The sequence below is a fragment of the Strix aluco genome, chromosome 1 (assembly GCF_031877795.1).
Source record: "Strix aluco isolate bStrAlu1 chromosome 1, bStrAlu1.hap1, whole genome shotgun sequence".
In the NCBI taxonomy this organism is placed as follows: domain Eukaryota; kingdom Metazoa; phylum Chordata; class Aves; order Strigiformes; family Strigidae; genus Strix; species Strix aluco.
The window spans coordinates 151,588,188-151,605,391 of NC_133931.1; the positions used below are offsets into that span (position 1 = coordinate 151,588,188).

The following is a 17,204-nucleotide window of genomic DNA, read 5'->3' on the forward strand; positions in this document are numbered from 1 at the left end:
GCATTGCTGCAGTCATTTGTGCACATCACAAAATTGACAACTTTTGTTCAGGAATGTTCCAGCACTGAAAAAGCATGAAGGGGCTGTAGGTCAGGACTGGAATATATTCTCTGTGCTGTGTGAAAGAGCTTTCACAGTATCTCTTCATAATATGCTTTGATTATACTTCTGCCAATCAATATACAACATTCAAGACACTAAATAAATCTTCCATGGAGAAAATCAGGAAATTGAAAAAGATGTAGAAAAAGGTAAGATGGGAAGTATGAACTCAAAAATTAATTTAACACAAAAGAAGACAGGAAAAAAAAAATATATATAAGCCAAGGCTCTCCGTACCACTAAAGTTCATCAAATGCATAATTACTATGCAAAAAGCCGATCACTGCATTTTGAAACATTTATACTTTTAAAGACTGCATATCTATACTCCTGCCAAGATGTGACAGTTGATGTATCTCAGTAAGCAAAACAAAGTTTAAGCAACAGCACTTGTACAAAGATTTTCCTCAGTAACTCTTCACAGGACAAGAAGTAATGGTGGCCATCCTTGACAATGTTAAGGTGCAAACTGTCTGCTACAACTACCTATTTTGAATCAGATACAAAGTCAGTGGACTGACTGATCACATACCTATCTGAATCCTTTCCGTGTTATCAAATACCTCTTATAGCCTGTACAAGGTTTTGCCTTTTGTGTCATTAAGTTTGCTAAGGTTTCCCTTTCAAAAACTTCTTCAATAAAATTACTCTTTTGGTCAGTTCACGTTTGTTAAATATCTAACTCTGCTATTCTGAAAGTACAGCAGCTGAGACTGGCATACTTCATCATCCATAGATAGTAAGATTCCTTCTAGTTTCGGGAGTACTTTTTGGATCCTTTGGAACATGCTCTCAGAAAACTCAGAAAAGACTGGAAAACTAGAAACTGTTCATGAAACAATTAAAAAAAATTGTTCAGTCACTATGTCTAGACAGTGTTTTATTTTCTTCATCTATTCATTCATAAGACCAGAAACGTGGGGTTCCCACAACCTAAACCAGGTTTGTAAAGTCAGCTGCTTCTACCCTTTAACCTACTTTATGTTGTTTTTCACCTGGGTAACTAAAACTTTCTTCAAAAAAACATAAATATTTGTCTTGTGCTTTACTATTCAGAGACTTCAGTCACATTCCAACACAAAATGCTGGGGATGAAATTCTCACCCGTAACATCTGTACAATTATCGTCAGAATCAGACTCTTCAGGATCAAACACTTGGATTCCTTGGGCCTGGAGTCTCTGAAGTTTGGCTTCTAGCTCTCGTTTGGCCCTCAATAAGTCCTGAATCTCATTTTCTTTAGTTTCTCTAAAAATCTATCAGGAGGAAAGGAAAAGAAAAAATACAAAGCACAAATCTGTTAAAATTCAATAACAGTTCCTGAATTCATGTTATTTGCTTTCAATTGGAAAAGTAAGTTTCTAGCATTCATTTAGCAGGCAAAGGCATGAAAATGTGAATAAGAAGCCATCACAAGCCTATAAATGAGCAGGAAAACATAGTTTAAAATTATCTATTTTTAAAATGTTACCATTTTAAATCGTAGCATACTGTTCTGAAAGTTAGAAGTCTGCATTAGTATGGGAAGTTCATTAAAAATGACAAGTAACTTTCTTCACCTTTTAAAGCTTATTGTCTTTTAAAATCACATGTTTTTCTCAAAGGTTCCCTTTTATTCTTCCATGTATTTTTTTTTTACATTATAATCTTGTATTTACTTTTTATTATTGCAGAAATTTAAATTTCCTGAGATAGAAAGTGATCAAACACCTCCAGTTCTCCTGTTTGTAAAATATTACCATCATGTGGGGAAGAAAACATAAACCTAGATTTAAATTCAAGAGATCAAATCTTCTTCATCTCATTTTCTTAAATAAGGTCAGAACAAATCCTCTTTTTATACATCTGCCAAACATTAACACCTCTTACAATTAAAGATATCAAGAATCTTGAAAGCAGTGCAAAACCAGGACCTACTGCCCTGTGTTGGGTGCCAGACGTATCATCATCTGCAGCAAGGGAAAAGCAGAAACATCAGCTTGGCATTTAAAGTCATCCCTTCATAAAGTGCAAAGGCTTTTTTCTTTAACTGGCTATCATATTTTAGCAGCCAAAAGAGATGCACCAATACAGACTTTTCTGAAATGTAAGATAGAAGTGTTAAACATTACAGTGCTAGATATAAAATTTATACAGAAATAACGGAACTCTGTGTTTATACATTCCTTCAGCATGTGTCAGTTTGCAGCCCATGTTTTCTTGTTGCTCTCAAAATTGAATATATTCCTGTGTTCAGATAACAGCGGTATTTAGTTTAAGATATGTAATTACCTATTCTTAATATTTTAAAAGTTATTTTGTATTTTTTCCTCATAGTTTTACAGAGAAGTTTTGGTAGGATTAGCTTAAAGGCAATAGGCAGCTACAGCTTGGAAAAGACTTTATCTGGGGGAACGTGACCAAGTGACATCTACCTTCTTTTTGGTCAGTTTCTCAGGAAAAGAAAAGTCAAGCCATACCTTGAACTGCCTTTTGACTTTGTCTCGATCATGTTCAAAAGTAGCAGCTCTCTCCATGGCTTGGTATTTAGCTTCTAATGCACTTTCTTTCTCTCTAAGTATTTTCTGGTAAGTTTTCTGAAGTGCCTGAAAAGATTTAATATACACCATTTTTCTGAATGAAAGCAACCATTGCTAAAAGGTTTTCGATTACTTTTCAGGCCTGACTACAACGTTAACCCAGCACCTTACTTACTGGAGGGAAGCCAGCCGCGCACCGTGCGGTCCCCATCCCCAGGGGCACACCTTGACCGCACCCCGACGGCTCACCAGGAGGGCATCGGGGCACGCACCCTTACCCCGGCACCTCGCCTTCCCTGGGGGAGGAAAAACCATCGCACCCATCGCCTCCCTGCCACAGCTTTCCCGGGAAGCGGGATGAGTCCTTCGCAGCCTCACTCGCAAGGGCCCCACTTCGCTGCTCAGTCCCCTCCTCCGAGAGGGTGGCGGGAGCTACCTGCAGCTCGGCACGCAGCCGCTTGTTCTCCCTGTCCAGCTTGGCCTCCTTCTTCACCATGGAGGCCACCTCGTTGTTCTTGCTGACACGGAAGATCTCGTACTCCTTCTTCAGGCGCTCGTACTCGGCCACGCACTCCAGCTCCTGCACCGAGGCCGTCGACTTGAAGCTGGCCCCGATGAGGCCGCCGGGCCGTGAGGCCCCGACGCGCCGCAGGGACCCGCGCAGCAGCCGGGCCTTGGGCTTCACCTCCACCGGGATCTCGCAGGCCTCGCCGCCGCCGCCGCCGTACGTGTCCTCGATCACCTCCCCGACCCCGCCCGCCGGGTTCACCAGGGACGACGCCGTCCCCATGGCCGGGGGACGCCGCAGCCGCACCCGCTGCCGGGGGAGGCGGGGGGGGGGGCTCTAACACCGAGGGGAAGGGCCGGTGCCTCCGGTGGGCCCTGACGGCGGGGACATGCCCGAGGCGCAGCGCTCCCGGAGGCGGCTGCTCCCCGCCCCGGTCAGCGCCCCTCACCGCTCCCCGGCCCGCCCCTCACCGCTCCCCCGAGCCTCCGGGCCATGCTCCGCTCCTCGCGGCGGCCGGACGAGGAAGGGAGGGCGGGAGGAAGCCGCCCCGCGGGCCGCCTACCCTCCCTCTCCTCCTTCCCGCCCCGTCCCACGGCGGCTCAGTGCCGGGGAGCGCTGCGGGAGCGGCCCGGGAGGGGGAGTACGAGCCGCCCCTGAGGGCCGGGGAAAGGGGGAGCGGCGGGGATGGTGAGCGGGAGGGCCCTGGCGGCGGCCGAAGGGCCGGAACCTGCTCCTCTGGGGACCAGTGAGGGGGTATTACAAGTTTTTGCTTTAAAAGCGGGAGCTAACGTGAGGGCACGGCAAACCCTCCCATTCCCACTGGCACTATCTCAGTGTGCGCCGGACCCGCCTCAGCCCCGCCGTGCCCTGCTCCCTGGCCGGGCAGCGTCAGCAAAAAAAGTGTCCATTTTCTTCTCAGAGAGCAGGGCCCGACAGGATTCATCACCTGCCCCGAAGCCCCGGGCTGTGCCGCACCCCGGGCTGGTCGACACGTTTACAACGCCTGGTTCTGCTCGGCCAAAACAGGGCTGCGCAGGTTGTGCCACAAGTTTTTGTGTGGTAGAGACCCTGTGGGAGAATTCTCTCTCACCACCCTAAAATTGTGACCTTTGAGACCAGTTGGCACGCTCCAAAGTGTTACCGTAAATTTGGTCTCAAAAGAACCCTCTAAGACTTAGTTTGAAGTTTTTAGAAGGCAGGTATTCTTTATTGCAGTGCTGGATGCACAGGGGATCGCTCCACCTAACGTGCATGCCGAAAGACAAAGGCGCACTCATTATATACAATAAAAGAAATGAGAATTCATGTAACTTCCAAGAAGTACGCACCTATTTCCAGTGAATCTAATGCATATGTTAATACATTGCACAAGAGTATTAAATTTGGGGAAGGGTCTCTGAGGGGCTTCCATGGGGGTTTTTGGTGGTCTGTGGTGGTCCCTAGTGGTCGTTGAAGAGGTGTCTCTTACTGTCCTTTCCATGACCTATGAGTCTTTTTTCATATAAGGTCTCGTCTTGGCTCATCGTTCTGTCAGTGAAGTTTCTCAGCTTTCTTATCTTTGGCTCCCACAGGTGTCTGCTGGTTTCTCTGCCCTCCCCAGGATGTTCCAATCACAGTTGAAAAAATTATGTCCTTGGGTGAATTCTTGACTGAGACCCCTTACAGCAATTAGCACCAACTGCTTGCAGGCATCAGCTAGCAGGCATCAAAAGAAGAACTGAGACGAGGTGGTAGCTGGTCCACCAAGAAGTAAGTGCTGGGTAATGGCACCATGTCGTGCCTGAGTTCAGTGCCTGCACCTTGTGCTGCCTGTTTGAAGACCTTCCCTTTCAGTAATAAGGCAGGGATTATCTGCCCCTTAAATTATCCCAATGCCATTTCCCTCTCTGCCTCTTCAATAAACCCTGTCTGGTTCCTTCAGCTATCCTGGGGATTTCAGAGGAGCAGATCTCCACGGATGGGGAGAACATCCATTTGTTCCCAAATCTCAGAACCTGCCCTATTGTTGGCATGAATAACAAAAATGTCGCTACTTTAAAGCAAATTTTGCCCCACGTATGTGCCAGGTTTGTTAGCCATGACTGGGGAGCCATTTCCTCTTAACAGGAGGAAAAAAAAAATATTAGAAATGTCTTTCCAATGATACAACCCTGAATTTCTAAATCTATTGGAGGGGAAAATTAGTCTTGTGCAACACAGAAAAGGTGTTGTTTTATTTCCCTGAGTAAAAACTCTGGGTTAGGCAGAATATGTGTTGTCTGCTCTAACTTTGTTTTCATGAGGAAAAAATAATTTATTGTCTGAATATCATTTATAGTTATGTTGGTGATCTATTCCAGTTAAACCCCGTTTCAATGAAAAAAAGACAGAATATGTGACAATTGCGGGAAGAGGAAGGGTACCTCTATGTTTTCCCTAACATTCACAATAATATAGCCTGCACAGCATTAGGTGATTCAGCAAATGAGCCTCTAATTCTGTAACAAAGCAAGGCTCTTGGTTTCTTCATTTTCATGTCAGTATCAGGCTGTTTCTCCACTTCACTGCTGTTTGAGCTCTGTGAATAATTAAAACATGCGTTCATGCTGGTGCTTGAGCTGAAATGTTCTGATATTCTGAGTTCATGAAAGTCAAAATCTCCAAGCTTTAAGCCTAGAATAAAAAGTGTAGTATTGTAAGAGCTCCTGGATTCCTTCTCATAATCCACTTGACATTAACAAATAGATTGGAAGAACTGTAAATGCTGTTTCTCTAATGCTGCCTCTGGGTGCATTACAGAATTTTTATGGATAGTAGTGCCCATATTAACACAACCCTTTCTAAACAGAAAAATCACACTGCTTCCCTGTTGCTTCATGGATTGCTTTTCTTAATGTTTAGAGATTAGAATAGCTTGCTTCAACATCTAATTTGTAAACTAGCAAAGATTGCTTTAAATCACCAATTAGGACAATTCAGAAAGAAATCTAACTGTTCATTGCACAGATGTTGGAAACAGTGTCTCAGAATGTCTGAGGATGAGCTGTCTTAACTTTCAAAATGAATTGACCCAGAAAATTATCACTAGAGAAAATATCATATCAAATTCTTTAAAAATTGCTTTGTCATATTATGTTACTTTTTAACCTTCAATTGGAGCAGCCTAATCCTTAGTCCTTTGAGGACATTGATACTGGGTGAATTGTGCCATAAAGTTCTTTACCAGTCACTGAAGACGTTTGAGATACTTGAGCAGCTTCATGTTTAACATCATTGCTATTATTTACCTAATTTAGAAAGGTCATTAAGACAATTCATGTGTCAGATGTGGTGGGTTAACCCTGGCCAGCAACTAAGCAACCACCAGACACTCATTCACTACCCCAGCCCTGCAGGATGGGGAAGAGAATTGGAAAAGCAAAAGCGAGAAAAACTTGTGGGTCAGGATAAAGACAGTTTAATTAGTGAAGGAAAGAGAGAAAAGAAAAAAGCGCAGTAAGTGATGCAGAGGCGGTCTGATGCTCAGCCAGTCTCTGGGGAACAGCTAGTTTGGAAAGACTACCCACGAGTTTTATTGCTGAGCATCACGTTAAATGGCACAGAATATGCCTTTGCCCAGGTCGGGTCAGCTGTCCTGGCTGTGTCCCCCCCCAGCCTTTTTCCCACCCCCAGCCTACTTGCTGGCAGGCAGAGTGAGAAGCAGAGAGGGCCTTGACGCTATGCAAGCGCTGCTCTGCAATAGCTAAAATATTGGTGTGTTATCAACACTGGTTTAGTCACAAATCTAAAACACTGCACCATATGGGCTGCTATGAAGAAAATGAGCTCTATCTCAGCCAGACACAGTACAGATCTATTTGTCAGATGAGGACCTGTACTTTGTAAAGCTCCTTCATGACTTCAGCTGTAACAGAACCAGACTGCTGTCCATCCCTGAATCCACATAATGAGGAATACAGTACCCGTCCTCTGACAAATTGACTCTCCTACCTACTCCTTCATTATGCAGTCTGGACTCCTAATCCACAATGGAGCAACTGCTCTGCCAATGTTCTCCTACTACTGAGACTATGTTGTGGGGTTTTTTTGTTGTGTCTGGTACTTAGAAGCCCATGGACTTTTGTACTTTATGGCATAGACAATTTTGTGCAAATGTTCTAAATGCATTTTTTGCCGTTACTTAAAATGTGCTGGGCTGCAGTTTGAAAACATTTATGTAGCATCTGTAGGGGTATTGCTGTTGTCTTTGATATATCCACTATATTACTACATGATTTATTGTTGAAATTTCTTGCTCTTGACTTTATTTCATTGTAAGAATCGTTGGTGACTGTTAACAAACAAAATCTATGGATCTAAGTATCTGTCCTGTAAAGTACAGCTGCAGGAAGTGGCTCTCTGAAAGAAGGTTGGTTTTTTACATGCATTATTAGCTTCAGCTCCAAGTTAGCAGATTTTCATTTTATAAAATAATATACCTGATACATTATTACCTCTGTCTTCCTGTAAAATCTAATGTACAAGGTCAGGATACAGCAAGACAAGGGGAAGCTGAGGAAGATTTGAAGATGATAGGTTGCTAGAGATTGACTACCCATTAAAGATAAGAGTTGCTATGATTAGAATGAATGTTGATAATGACCTGAAAGCAGAAGATGCTTTAGAAGAAATGCAGCTGACCAGACTTCTACACAACATCCTTTTTGTTAACTCCAGTGCTGGAATGACTTTTAAGGCTATATACCACAGGCATAAGCAAAGTGTGTTAGAAGCCCTTCATAAATCACTATGAAATTGTTTATGCCTGCACTGAATCAAGTTGATAATTTTTTATGATCTCATTCATTATTCAAAAATATCTGTGTGTGATGGAACATGATTAAGAGAGTTCTATTGAGGACATGCAGTGAAAAGATGTAGTATGATAATTTTTAAAAGATTAGTTTTGTCCTGCATTATATATGATTCTACCTCCCTCTTTTTAGTGATGATGAAGACCTTGCTCTAAAAGGTTGGTTGCCTTTGGGCTGTTATTAACTTGGCTTTCCCAAGTACTCTACCCTGTGCAGGAAGTGCAAGCCTGAATAAGCCAAATGACTGATCTATTTCCTCAGCTTCTTTCTTTTATATAACATGAGGCCTGATGTAAAACACAATGAAGTCAGGGGGAATTTTTTAATTGAGATGATGTTTTGGATCTGGTACTCTAGTTGTTCCGTAAAAGCCTGAAACTGCCAGATCTTAGCTCTGAGCATGAGAACCATTATGTTGTCTCTGCCCTGTTTCAACACTTGCATTTCGTTCATCTGCATAAAAGGCGTCTGCCTCTGTCCTTCTCTGAGACCTTCATCCCAAGTGACAGCAGTTCCATGATTCACCTGCCACTATGACTGGTGTGTAGGGTTCTGGAGCTGTGTGCAGCTGAGGGAATGTCTGCTAGATGGTGGGGAGCTAGAGGTCTTCTTCCCTTTTTCATGTGACCCAACATGACTGGGGCTATATCCATCATTATGACTGGTTTACACCTTGCTCAGCCTTTCTGTGACCTGACGTGAAATTGCATAACTGGGGTTCGAGTAATTTGAGGTGGTGTAAGTGAGATTAGGACACAGAGTAACTAAGAAACTGGTTACAGTTCATCATTAGCTCAACAGCGTAGAAGGTTACATTCATAAACAAGACTTTGTCAAAAACGTAAGTTTTAGAAGTAGGACTGTACAACTGAAGTCTGAAGAAATGTGCTGAAAATCCCATCTAAATTCTTAAGATAATTTATTTCTATAGGTATGTTTATGAGAGTCTCTGATGCATCTGCTTTTTCTTTTCAAGCTAAAAATGATACAATATAGAGATGGTTAATTGTAAACTGCCTAACAAATTCAACCTTGGGGCATAGTTCTAAGTTCAAATAGCTATTGAACTTATTGTGTTTCACTCAGTAACTTTATTAGTCTGTCAATTTGAAATCATCAGCTTCTTTCAAGAATCCATTTGCTGAGAGACCTGAAAATTACCCAGAGATAGATGATGAAAATCATAATGAAGGAGAGGACATTACTTTTAAATGATCCCCTAACTTTACATGTCATAACCCTTCCCCACTAGAGGACAGCAAGACCTCAGGAAAATGGGGTTGTGTGAGGAGGTAGGAAAAAAGGAGAGAAATTGCTTACGCAAGAGTTAAGAAAGTATTAATTCAGAAGTTACATGCTTCTAGCTATAATCAAGCTTCTTAAAGAACTGAGACAGTTTTGAAAGATATTTCAAGACAGAATACAGAGACACTTAGAAAAATAAAAGCTGAAGTTTTAATGTAGTGGCTTGCCTATCAGTCATAGTTATTTGAAAAGCACAATATTAACTAGTTTTGAGAGCCATATACTCTTTCCATTAAATTCATGGATAGTTTTGTATTGATTTCAGTAAGAATAGGGTTTTGCTTTGCAATCTTAAATAACTGGTAGGTGTTCTGACTTTTGATGAAGGAATTAGATACCCTATGTAGGAAGGTTGTTACAGTCCATTATTTAGAAAAGAAATAATAGTCCTAGACCACTGGAAAGCAATCTTCTGCCTCCACACCTATCTATTACTTTAACCATATAGAATCATAGAATCACAGAATGGTTTGGGTTGGAAGGGACCTTAAAGATCATCTAGTTCCAACCCCCCTGCCATGGGCAGGGACACCTGCCACTAGACCAGGTTGCTCAAAGCCCCGTCCAACCTGGCCTTGAACACTGCCAGGGAGGGGGCAGCCACAGCTTCTCTGGGAAACCTGTTCCAGTGTCTCACCACCCTCACAGTAAAGAATTTCTTCCTTATATCTAATCTAAATCTAGTCTCCCTCAGTTTAGAACCATCACCCCTCATCCTATCCCTACACCCCCTGATAAAGAGCCCCTCCCCATCTTTCCTGTAGGCCCCCTTTAAGTACTGGAAGGCTGCTCTAAGGTCTTCCCAGAGCCTCCTCTTCTCCAGGCTGAACAACCCCAACTCTCTCAGCCTGTCCTCACAGGGGAGGTACTCCAGCCCCGGATCATCTTCATGGCCTCCTTTGAACCCATTTAAGCAGGTCTATGTCCTTCTTACGTTGGGGGCCCCAGAGCTTGGCACAGCACTGCAGATGGGGTCTCATGAGAGCAGAGTAGAGGGAGAGAATCCCCTCCCTCAACCTGCTGGTCATGCTTCTCTTGATGCAGCCCAGAACACGGTTGGCTTTTTGGGCTGTGAGCGCACATGGCTGGCTCATATTCAGGTTTTCATCCACCAATACCCCCAAGTCCTTCTCTGCAGGGCTGCTCTCAATCCACTCTTTGCCCAGCCTGTATTTGTGCTTGGGATTGCCCCGACCCACATGCAGAACCTTGCACTTGGCCTTGTTGAACTTTATGAGGGTTGCATGGGCCCAATTCTCAAGTCTGTCAGGGTCCCTCTGGATGGTATCCCTTCCCTCCAGTGCGTCGACCACACCTCACAGCTTGGTGTCATTGGCAAACTTGCTGATGTACTGTCGTGTCGCCAACAAATCCCACTGTCCATGTCGCCATCAAAGATGTTAAACAGCGCCAGTCCCAATATCAGTCCCTGAGGAACACCGCTCATCACTCTCCACTTGGACATCGAGCCATTGACCAAAACTCTGAGTGCGACCATCCAGCCAATTCCTTACCTACCGAGGGGTCCATCAGTCAAATCTGTGTCTCTCCAATTTAGAGACAAGGTTGTCGTGTGGGACAGTGTCAAAAGCTTTGCACAAGTCCAGGTAGATGATGTCAGTTGCTCTTCCCTCATCCACCAACACTGTCACCCCATCGTAGCAGGCCACTAAATTTGTCAGGGCTGATTTGCCTTTAGTGAAGCCATGTTGGCTGTCACCAATCACCTCCTTATTTCCCATGTGCCCTAGCACAGTTTCCAGGAGGATCTGCTCCATGATCTTGCCAGGCACAGAGGTGAGACTGACTGGCCTGTAGTTCCCTGTGTCTTCTTTTTTTTCCTTTTTAAAAATAGGGTTTACATTTCCCCCTTTCCAGTCAGCAGGAACTTTACTGGCCTGCCAGGACTTCTCAAATATGATGGACAGTGGCTTAGCCATTTCATCCACCAGTTCCCTCAGGATCTGTGGAGGCATCTCATCAGGTCCCATGGACTTGTGCACCTTTAGGTTCCTTAGATGGTCCTGAACCTGATCTTCTCCTACAGTGAGTGGTTATTCATTCTCCCAGTCCCTGCCTTTGCCTTCTGCATCTTGGCCAGTGTGGCTGGAGCACTTGCTGGTGAAGACTGAGGCAAAAAAGTTGTTGAGTACCTCAGCCTTCTCCACATCCTGGGTAACCAGGTGTCCCGTTTCCTTCTGGAGAGGGGCCATATTGTCCCTAGTCTTCCTTTTATCACCAACATACATATAGAAGCTTTTATTGTTGTTCTTGATGTTCCTGGCCATATTCAATTCTCTCAGGGCTTTGACTTTCTTAACCTGATCCCTGGCTGCTCAGACAATTTCTCTGTATTCCTCCCAGGCTACCTGTCCCTGCTTCCACCCTCTGTAAGCTTTCTTTTTGTGTTGGAGCTTGTCCAGGAGCTCCTTGTTCATCCATGCAGGCCTTCTGGCATTTTTGCCTGACTTCCTCTTTGTTGGGGTGCATCACTCCTGAGCTTGGAGGAGGTGATCCTTGAATATTAACCAGCTTTCTTGGGCCCCTCTTCCCTCCAGGACTTTATCCCATGCTATTCTACCAAGCAGATCCCTGAAGAGGCTGAAATCTTTTCTTCTGAAGTCCAGGGTAGCGAGCTTGGTGTGCACCCTCCTCACTGCCCTAACGATCTTGAACTCCACCATTCCACGGTCACTGCAGTCAAGGCTGCCCTTGAGCTTTACACTCGCCACCAGCTTGTCCTTGTTGGTGAGAACAAGGTCCAGCATGGCACCTCTCCTCATTGGCTCCACTATCACTTGGAGAAGGAAGTTATCATCAACACATTCCAGGAACCTCCTGGATTGCTTGTGCCCTGCTGTGTTGTCCCTCCAACAGATATCAGGGTGAAGTCCCCCATGAGGACCAGGGCTTGTGAACATTAGGCTTCTCCTATATGTCTCTAGAGGGCCTCACCCGCTCAGTCTTCCTGGTCACTTGGCCTGTAGCAGACCCCCACTATAACATCTCCTGTCCCTGCCCTTCCTTTAATCCTGACCCATAAACTCTCAGTCATCTCCTCATCCATCCCCTGGCAGAGCTCCATGCACCCCAGCTGGTCAATGACATAGAGGATGACCCCCCCTCCCCATCTCCCCTGCCTTTTCTTCCTAAAGAGCCTGTATCCTTCCACTGCAATACTCCAGTCATAGGAGCCATCTCACCACATCTCAGTGATGCCAATAAGATTGCAGCCCTGCAGGCATGCACACATCTCTAGCTCCTCTTGTTTATTCCCCATGTTACCTGCATTTACACAGAGGCATTTAAGTTGGGTCCCCGATGAAGCTGACTTACTGTCTGGAATTCCTTTGTGCTGCTCTTCAGGTGCTCACCTGCTGACCCATGATCCCTCTCCAGGCTCTGGGCATCTATTGCTGGCACTGGCGTCAAGCTGGTAAGAGTGGGATGGATTGAGGTTCCCCTCCCCTGGCAACTTTAGTTTAAAGCCCTCTTCACCAGCTTGGCAAGTCTATGACCAAAGATGCTCTTCCCCTTCTCTGACAGATGGACCCCATCAGCCCCCAGTAGACCAGATTTCTCAAAGCAAGTCCCGTGATCTAAGTAGCCGAACCCCTGGCTGTGGCACCAGTAATCATTTGTTGATTTGCCAGATTCAACTGGCCCTTTCAAACCCCTTCCCTTTGACCAGGAGGACTGATGAAAAAACTACCTGCGCTCCAAAGTCCCTTAATAGCACTCCCAGAGCTCTGTAATCCTTCTTGACATTCCTCAGACTGCTCCTGGCTGTATCATTGGTGCCCATGTGAAACAACAGCAGCAGATAATAGTCAGTGGACTGTACGAGGCTCAGGAGTCTCTTGGTGACATCCCTGATATGAGCCCCTGGTAAGCAGCACACATCCCTAGAGAGTGCTTCAGGTCAGCAGATGGGTGCCTCTGTACCTCAGAAGAGAGTCGTCTACTATCAGCCATCGCCTTTTCTTGGTTGCACTGGTTTCTACATGGGGAGCAGGTCAGGCTGCCTTGCTCAGCTCCAGCGTCTCTCCTGAGACATACATACATATTTATGTTTGTAACTTTAATGCAAGGACTCATTAAATGTTTCAATGTAAGCTATAGAAAATGGATTCAGAACAATGCAATTCATAATCAGAACCAGACTTTTCACCTTCATGGCTTCAGTATGCCAGACAAGATAAACTTCTTTAATCTTTATGGCAAGTCACTCAGTGACATTTCTCCATTAAAAGTTCAAAAGAGGCTTTGAAGCAACCTTAGTTTTTCAGAAGTCTCAATTGAGTTTTAACTGAAAATTCCACAATGAGTTATAATCCTAGCAAGAAGAGAGCTCTTGAACATCCATTTTATCATCACTGAATCATCACTGAACTGAGAAGGACATCTCAGATTTTGCAGTCTCATGGTCATTTCATTCCAGGCCAATTGGATTAGTACAGTGTGTGCACAATGCTGAGGAGCAACTAATCTTGTTCACCAGAAAAGTCGGGTGAAAGGGAGGGAAACGTCCAAATAAACAGCAAAACTGAGAGATATTAATGACAAGCAATTGCTGTTGCCATGCTCTTTATTGCTTCAGTCTAGAGCCACAAAACTACAATGATTCATAACAAGAGATTAATATAGAAGAAATATGCTGAAGATTGTACCTAATAATTTTTAAGATCACTTAAGAGTGCTCTTTACAAAACCTTCTTGTGCTAGTGGGAATGTGAGATTCAATAGGACCCAAGTGAAATTTCCTGAGTATTTTCATGTTGTATTCATACCCAGAACATCTGCCTTCTTGGCAGAGCCAAGTGTCCCTATAGCTTTGCTGATCTGGACTTGCAAATTAGGCATCCTAAATCTGAACAAAATTTTCTTCAAAAACACATGTGGAAATGGTGCTGCCACCCAATCTGAAAGGTTGATACCAGAGTGGGTTCACTGGCTTCTTTAGCCTACAGCAATTAGATCCTGCATTTCTTGTTTCCCAGAAAGGTGCCCTGTCCAAGATGCTGTAGGGAGGACTGGGCTTGGACCTTCTGCAACTGTCTGGGGAGAACTGGTACATCATGCAGCAGAGACTGCATGGTTTATGGGGACAGAGAGAAAGAAGTATAATGATCATGATTCACTAATTCAGTGATTAGGACTCCTCCTCTCTTCAAGCAAGCTAAAAAGAGTCTTCTGTCTCCAGATGTACTCAGCTATACCCAGATGAGGTTGAAATGAACTCTTCCTTCATGTTAGATGTCTGATTCAGGGAGGCACTGGATATCTCAAGAGTGATCAGGTATAAAACATAGCCATTCTTCATCATTCCTTGAGGTAGCAATAATCTCTGTCCTTCAGTATTCTGTCTGTGGTCAAGAGTGACTCTCCCCTTGTAGTGTCTTGAAAAGTCAGACATTTAAAGTCATAGATTGCACCATCAAGGCAAGAGGCTTAAGAGTTTGGCGTGATAATACTAGAAGATGCCATACCTAAGTCTCTTTCTAGAACAACCTTTAATTCAACAATGCAAATGGCTGCACTTCACTAAGGTATCAATTTAGCAATGTCCTTAATCATGCCTAATCTGTAATCATGTCAGTATTTACTTTGATATGCAAGAGGCTAATCCCTTCCTGCCCTTTTTTCTTGTGGTTGGTGTCACTCTTTTATTTTCATGCACAAGCAATTTTGCTTTTAGGAGTTTTAAGGACAGTCACATAGATATTTTCCTGTGAGAAGAAGGTTGTTCAGAAATCCCCATGTTGCTAGGCCAGTGGTAGAAGTGCCACCAGAGGCATGGCATGTGGGACGTTGAATCCCAGCTTTAAGAAGATAAATACTAGAAAGCTTCCCAGAAGTTCTTAGCATGTACATTTGAAACTCTGATTTCAACTCTGAATGAGTCCCAGTAAAAGTTTAGATGCTCTGAACATCTGCCTTCCAGAGAAAGGTCCTTTTCACCTAGCTGAAAATTAAATACTAAGTTCCTTTATTTTTTGATTGATCCCTCCAGTTTCAATTTTATAGCCAGAAGTGCTCACTGTTGAGGGGTGCTGCTGTATTTTATTATTTGTCTTGATGAACAGGATATCATTTCAAGAAATTATTCTGGATAGTGTGGAAATTACTGAAATTAATGAAAAATCTTAGGTATTTTCCATGGAGTTCATGTTATTAGAAAGAGCATGTAGTTACTTGTGCGCCGCATGTATGAGATGAATCTGACCACCACGTGATGTAGAATTTTATCTCTAAACAGTTATGTGGTATATTTGTGGAGTCACTTTGTGCAGTTTCCTAAAAAATTTCTTGGGCTATTAGGCTAGCGGGTTTTTTTAGCACTTCATGTGTTTAAATTCTATATATGAGATGTGTATCGAAACCAAATGATGTTTCTCTTTTATAACTGCAGCAGATTCTGCACGTCCTGAGGCTATAACTGGCTGGCACACAGAGAGATTAGATAACCATTGCATAATAAGAATGGCTGGAGAACAGTGGAGCTGCATATACTCCTTTAAACATATGCCATTTAAAAAATGTGACTCAAATGAAGAAAGGCTTTGTGGTCAGATATATATTAAATTAAGTTACAGCTTATTTAAACACTCTGAAGCTATGTTGTGGCATTGCTGAAATTAGAACCATGGGCTGTAATATGGCAAAAGGTCTAGTTAATTTTTCTCTGAAACATGTGAGGCATGCCATTACAGTAACTCTGCTGGGAGTACTTTAGATTGAAGGTGTAAAGGTCTGTGATTACCTTCCAGGTTCATGCCACAACTCATCTTACTTCAGGAGTTTTGTAGCAGTGAACTGTGACCAGCGAGAATGGGAGGAAGGAAAAAAGACTTGTCTGTAGTGCCTACAGCAGAAATGTGCACTTGTGGAGTTTTGCGTGCTATGTTAATTGGCACCTTGTGTCTCCACATTTGGAGTGACTTCAGTTTATGAGTTGTGAATAAGTATATGTATCTGGAAACAGAGCATGTTCATTATTGGATAGGAAATGTGGTCGTGATCTTGTGAGCTTCTGGAAGTCTGTAACTGGGGAGTATCTCCACTGTGTCACGTGGTACAAGTTCCTATCAGGTTGGTCCAACTGGTTGTTGTATAGCGAGACATACCGAAGATAGCCCACTGTGCACATGCTCATCAGCTCCACTGTGCCTGTGCACTGTGATGTTGTAGGAAGTGTCAACTCAACATACATCTGTTGTACAGTTTATCAGTTTTGGGCCCCTCACTACAGGAAAGACTTTGAGGTGCTGGAGCGCATCCGAACAGCAACAAAGCTGGTGAAGAGTCTAGAGCACCAGTCTTATGAGGAGCAGCTGAGGGAACTGGGGTTGTTTAGTCTGGAGAAGAGGAGCCTGAGGGGAGACCTTATCCCTCTCTACAACTACCTGAAAGGAGGTTGTAGTGAGGTGGGTGTTGGTCTCTTCTCCCAAGTAACAAGTGATAGGACGAGAGGAAATGGCCTCAAGTTGCACCAGGGGAGTTTTAGATTGAATATTAGGAAAAATTCCTTCACCAAAAGGGTTGTCAAACATTGGAACAGGCTGCCCAGGGAAGTGGTTGAGGCACTATCCCTGGAGGTATTTAAAAGACGTGTAGACGTGGCGCTGAGGGACATGGTTTAGTGGTGGACATGGCAGGGTTAGGTTAATGGTTGGACTCAATGATCTTAAAGGCCTTTTCAAACCTAAATGATTCTACGATTCTATCATTCTACCTGCTCAAGCGCAGTGGACCTGATCCATATGAGATATACCAGATTTACAGAGCATGCTCTACAAGCTGCAGTGTGTCCATAGTACAATCTTTAATACCTCAAGTATATTAGAAAGCTGTCTTTGCAGTCACAAGGGCTAAACTTCTTTTATAAAGCTTCTGCTCTGCACAAAGAAGGCAAGCTGCAATGAGAAGAGAGACCTAA

The 17,204-nt window shown here is 43.9% G+C and overlaps 1 protein-coding gene across 3 annotated transcripts in view; it reads right to left on the reverse strand.

Annotated features, from left to right (window-relative positions):
- NPHP3 (nephrocystin 3) overlaps positions 1–3,581 on the reverse strand; it is a 29,340-nt gene extending 25,759 nt beyond the window's left edge. For all 3 annotated transcript variants that reach the window (XM_074840090.1, XM_074840099.1, XM_074840109.1), the window contains exons 1-3: positions 3,057–3,581; positions 2,561–2,686; positions 1,207–1,357 (exon numbers count right to left, since the gene is read on the reverse strand). In XM_074840090.1, the coding sequence (XP_074696191.1) occupies positions 1,207–1,357; positions 2,561–2,686; positions 3,057–3,410 (631 nt within the window). In that variant the 5' untranslated portion in view covers positions 3,411–3,581. The remainder of the gene's footprint in view (positions 1–1,206; positions 1,358–2,560; positions 2,687–3,056) is intronic.
- Between the last annotated feature and the right edge of the window lie 13,623 nt (positions 3,582–17,204).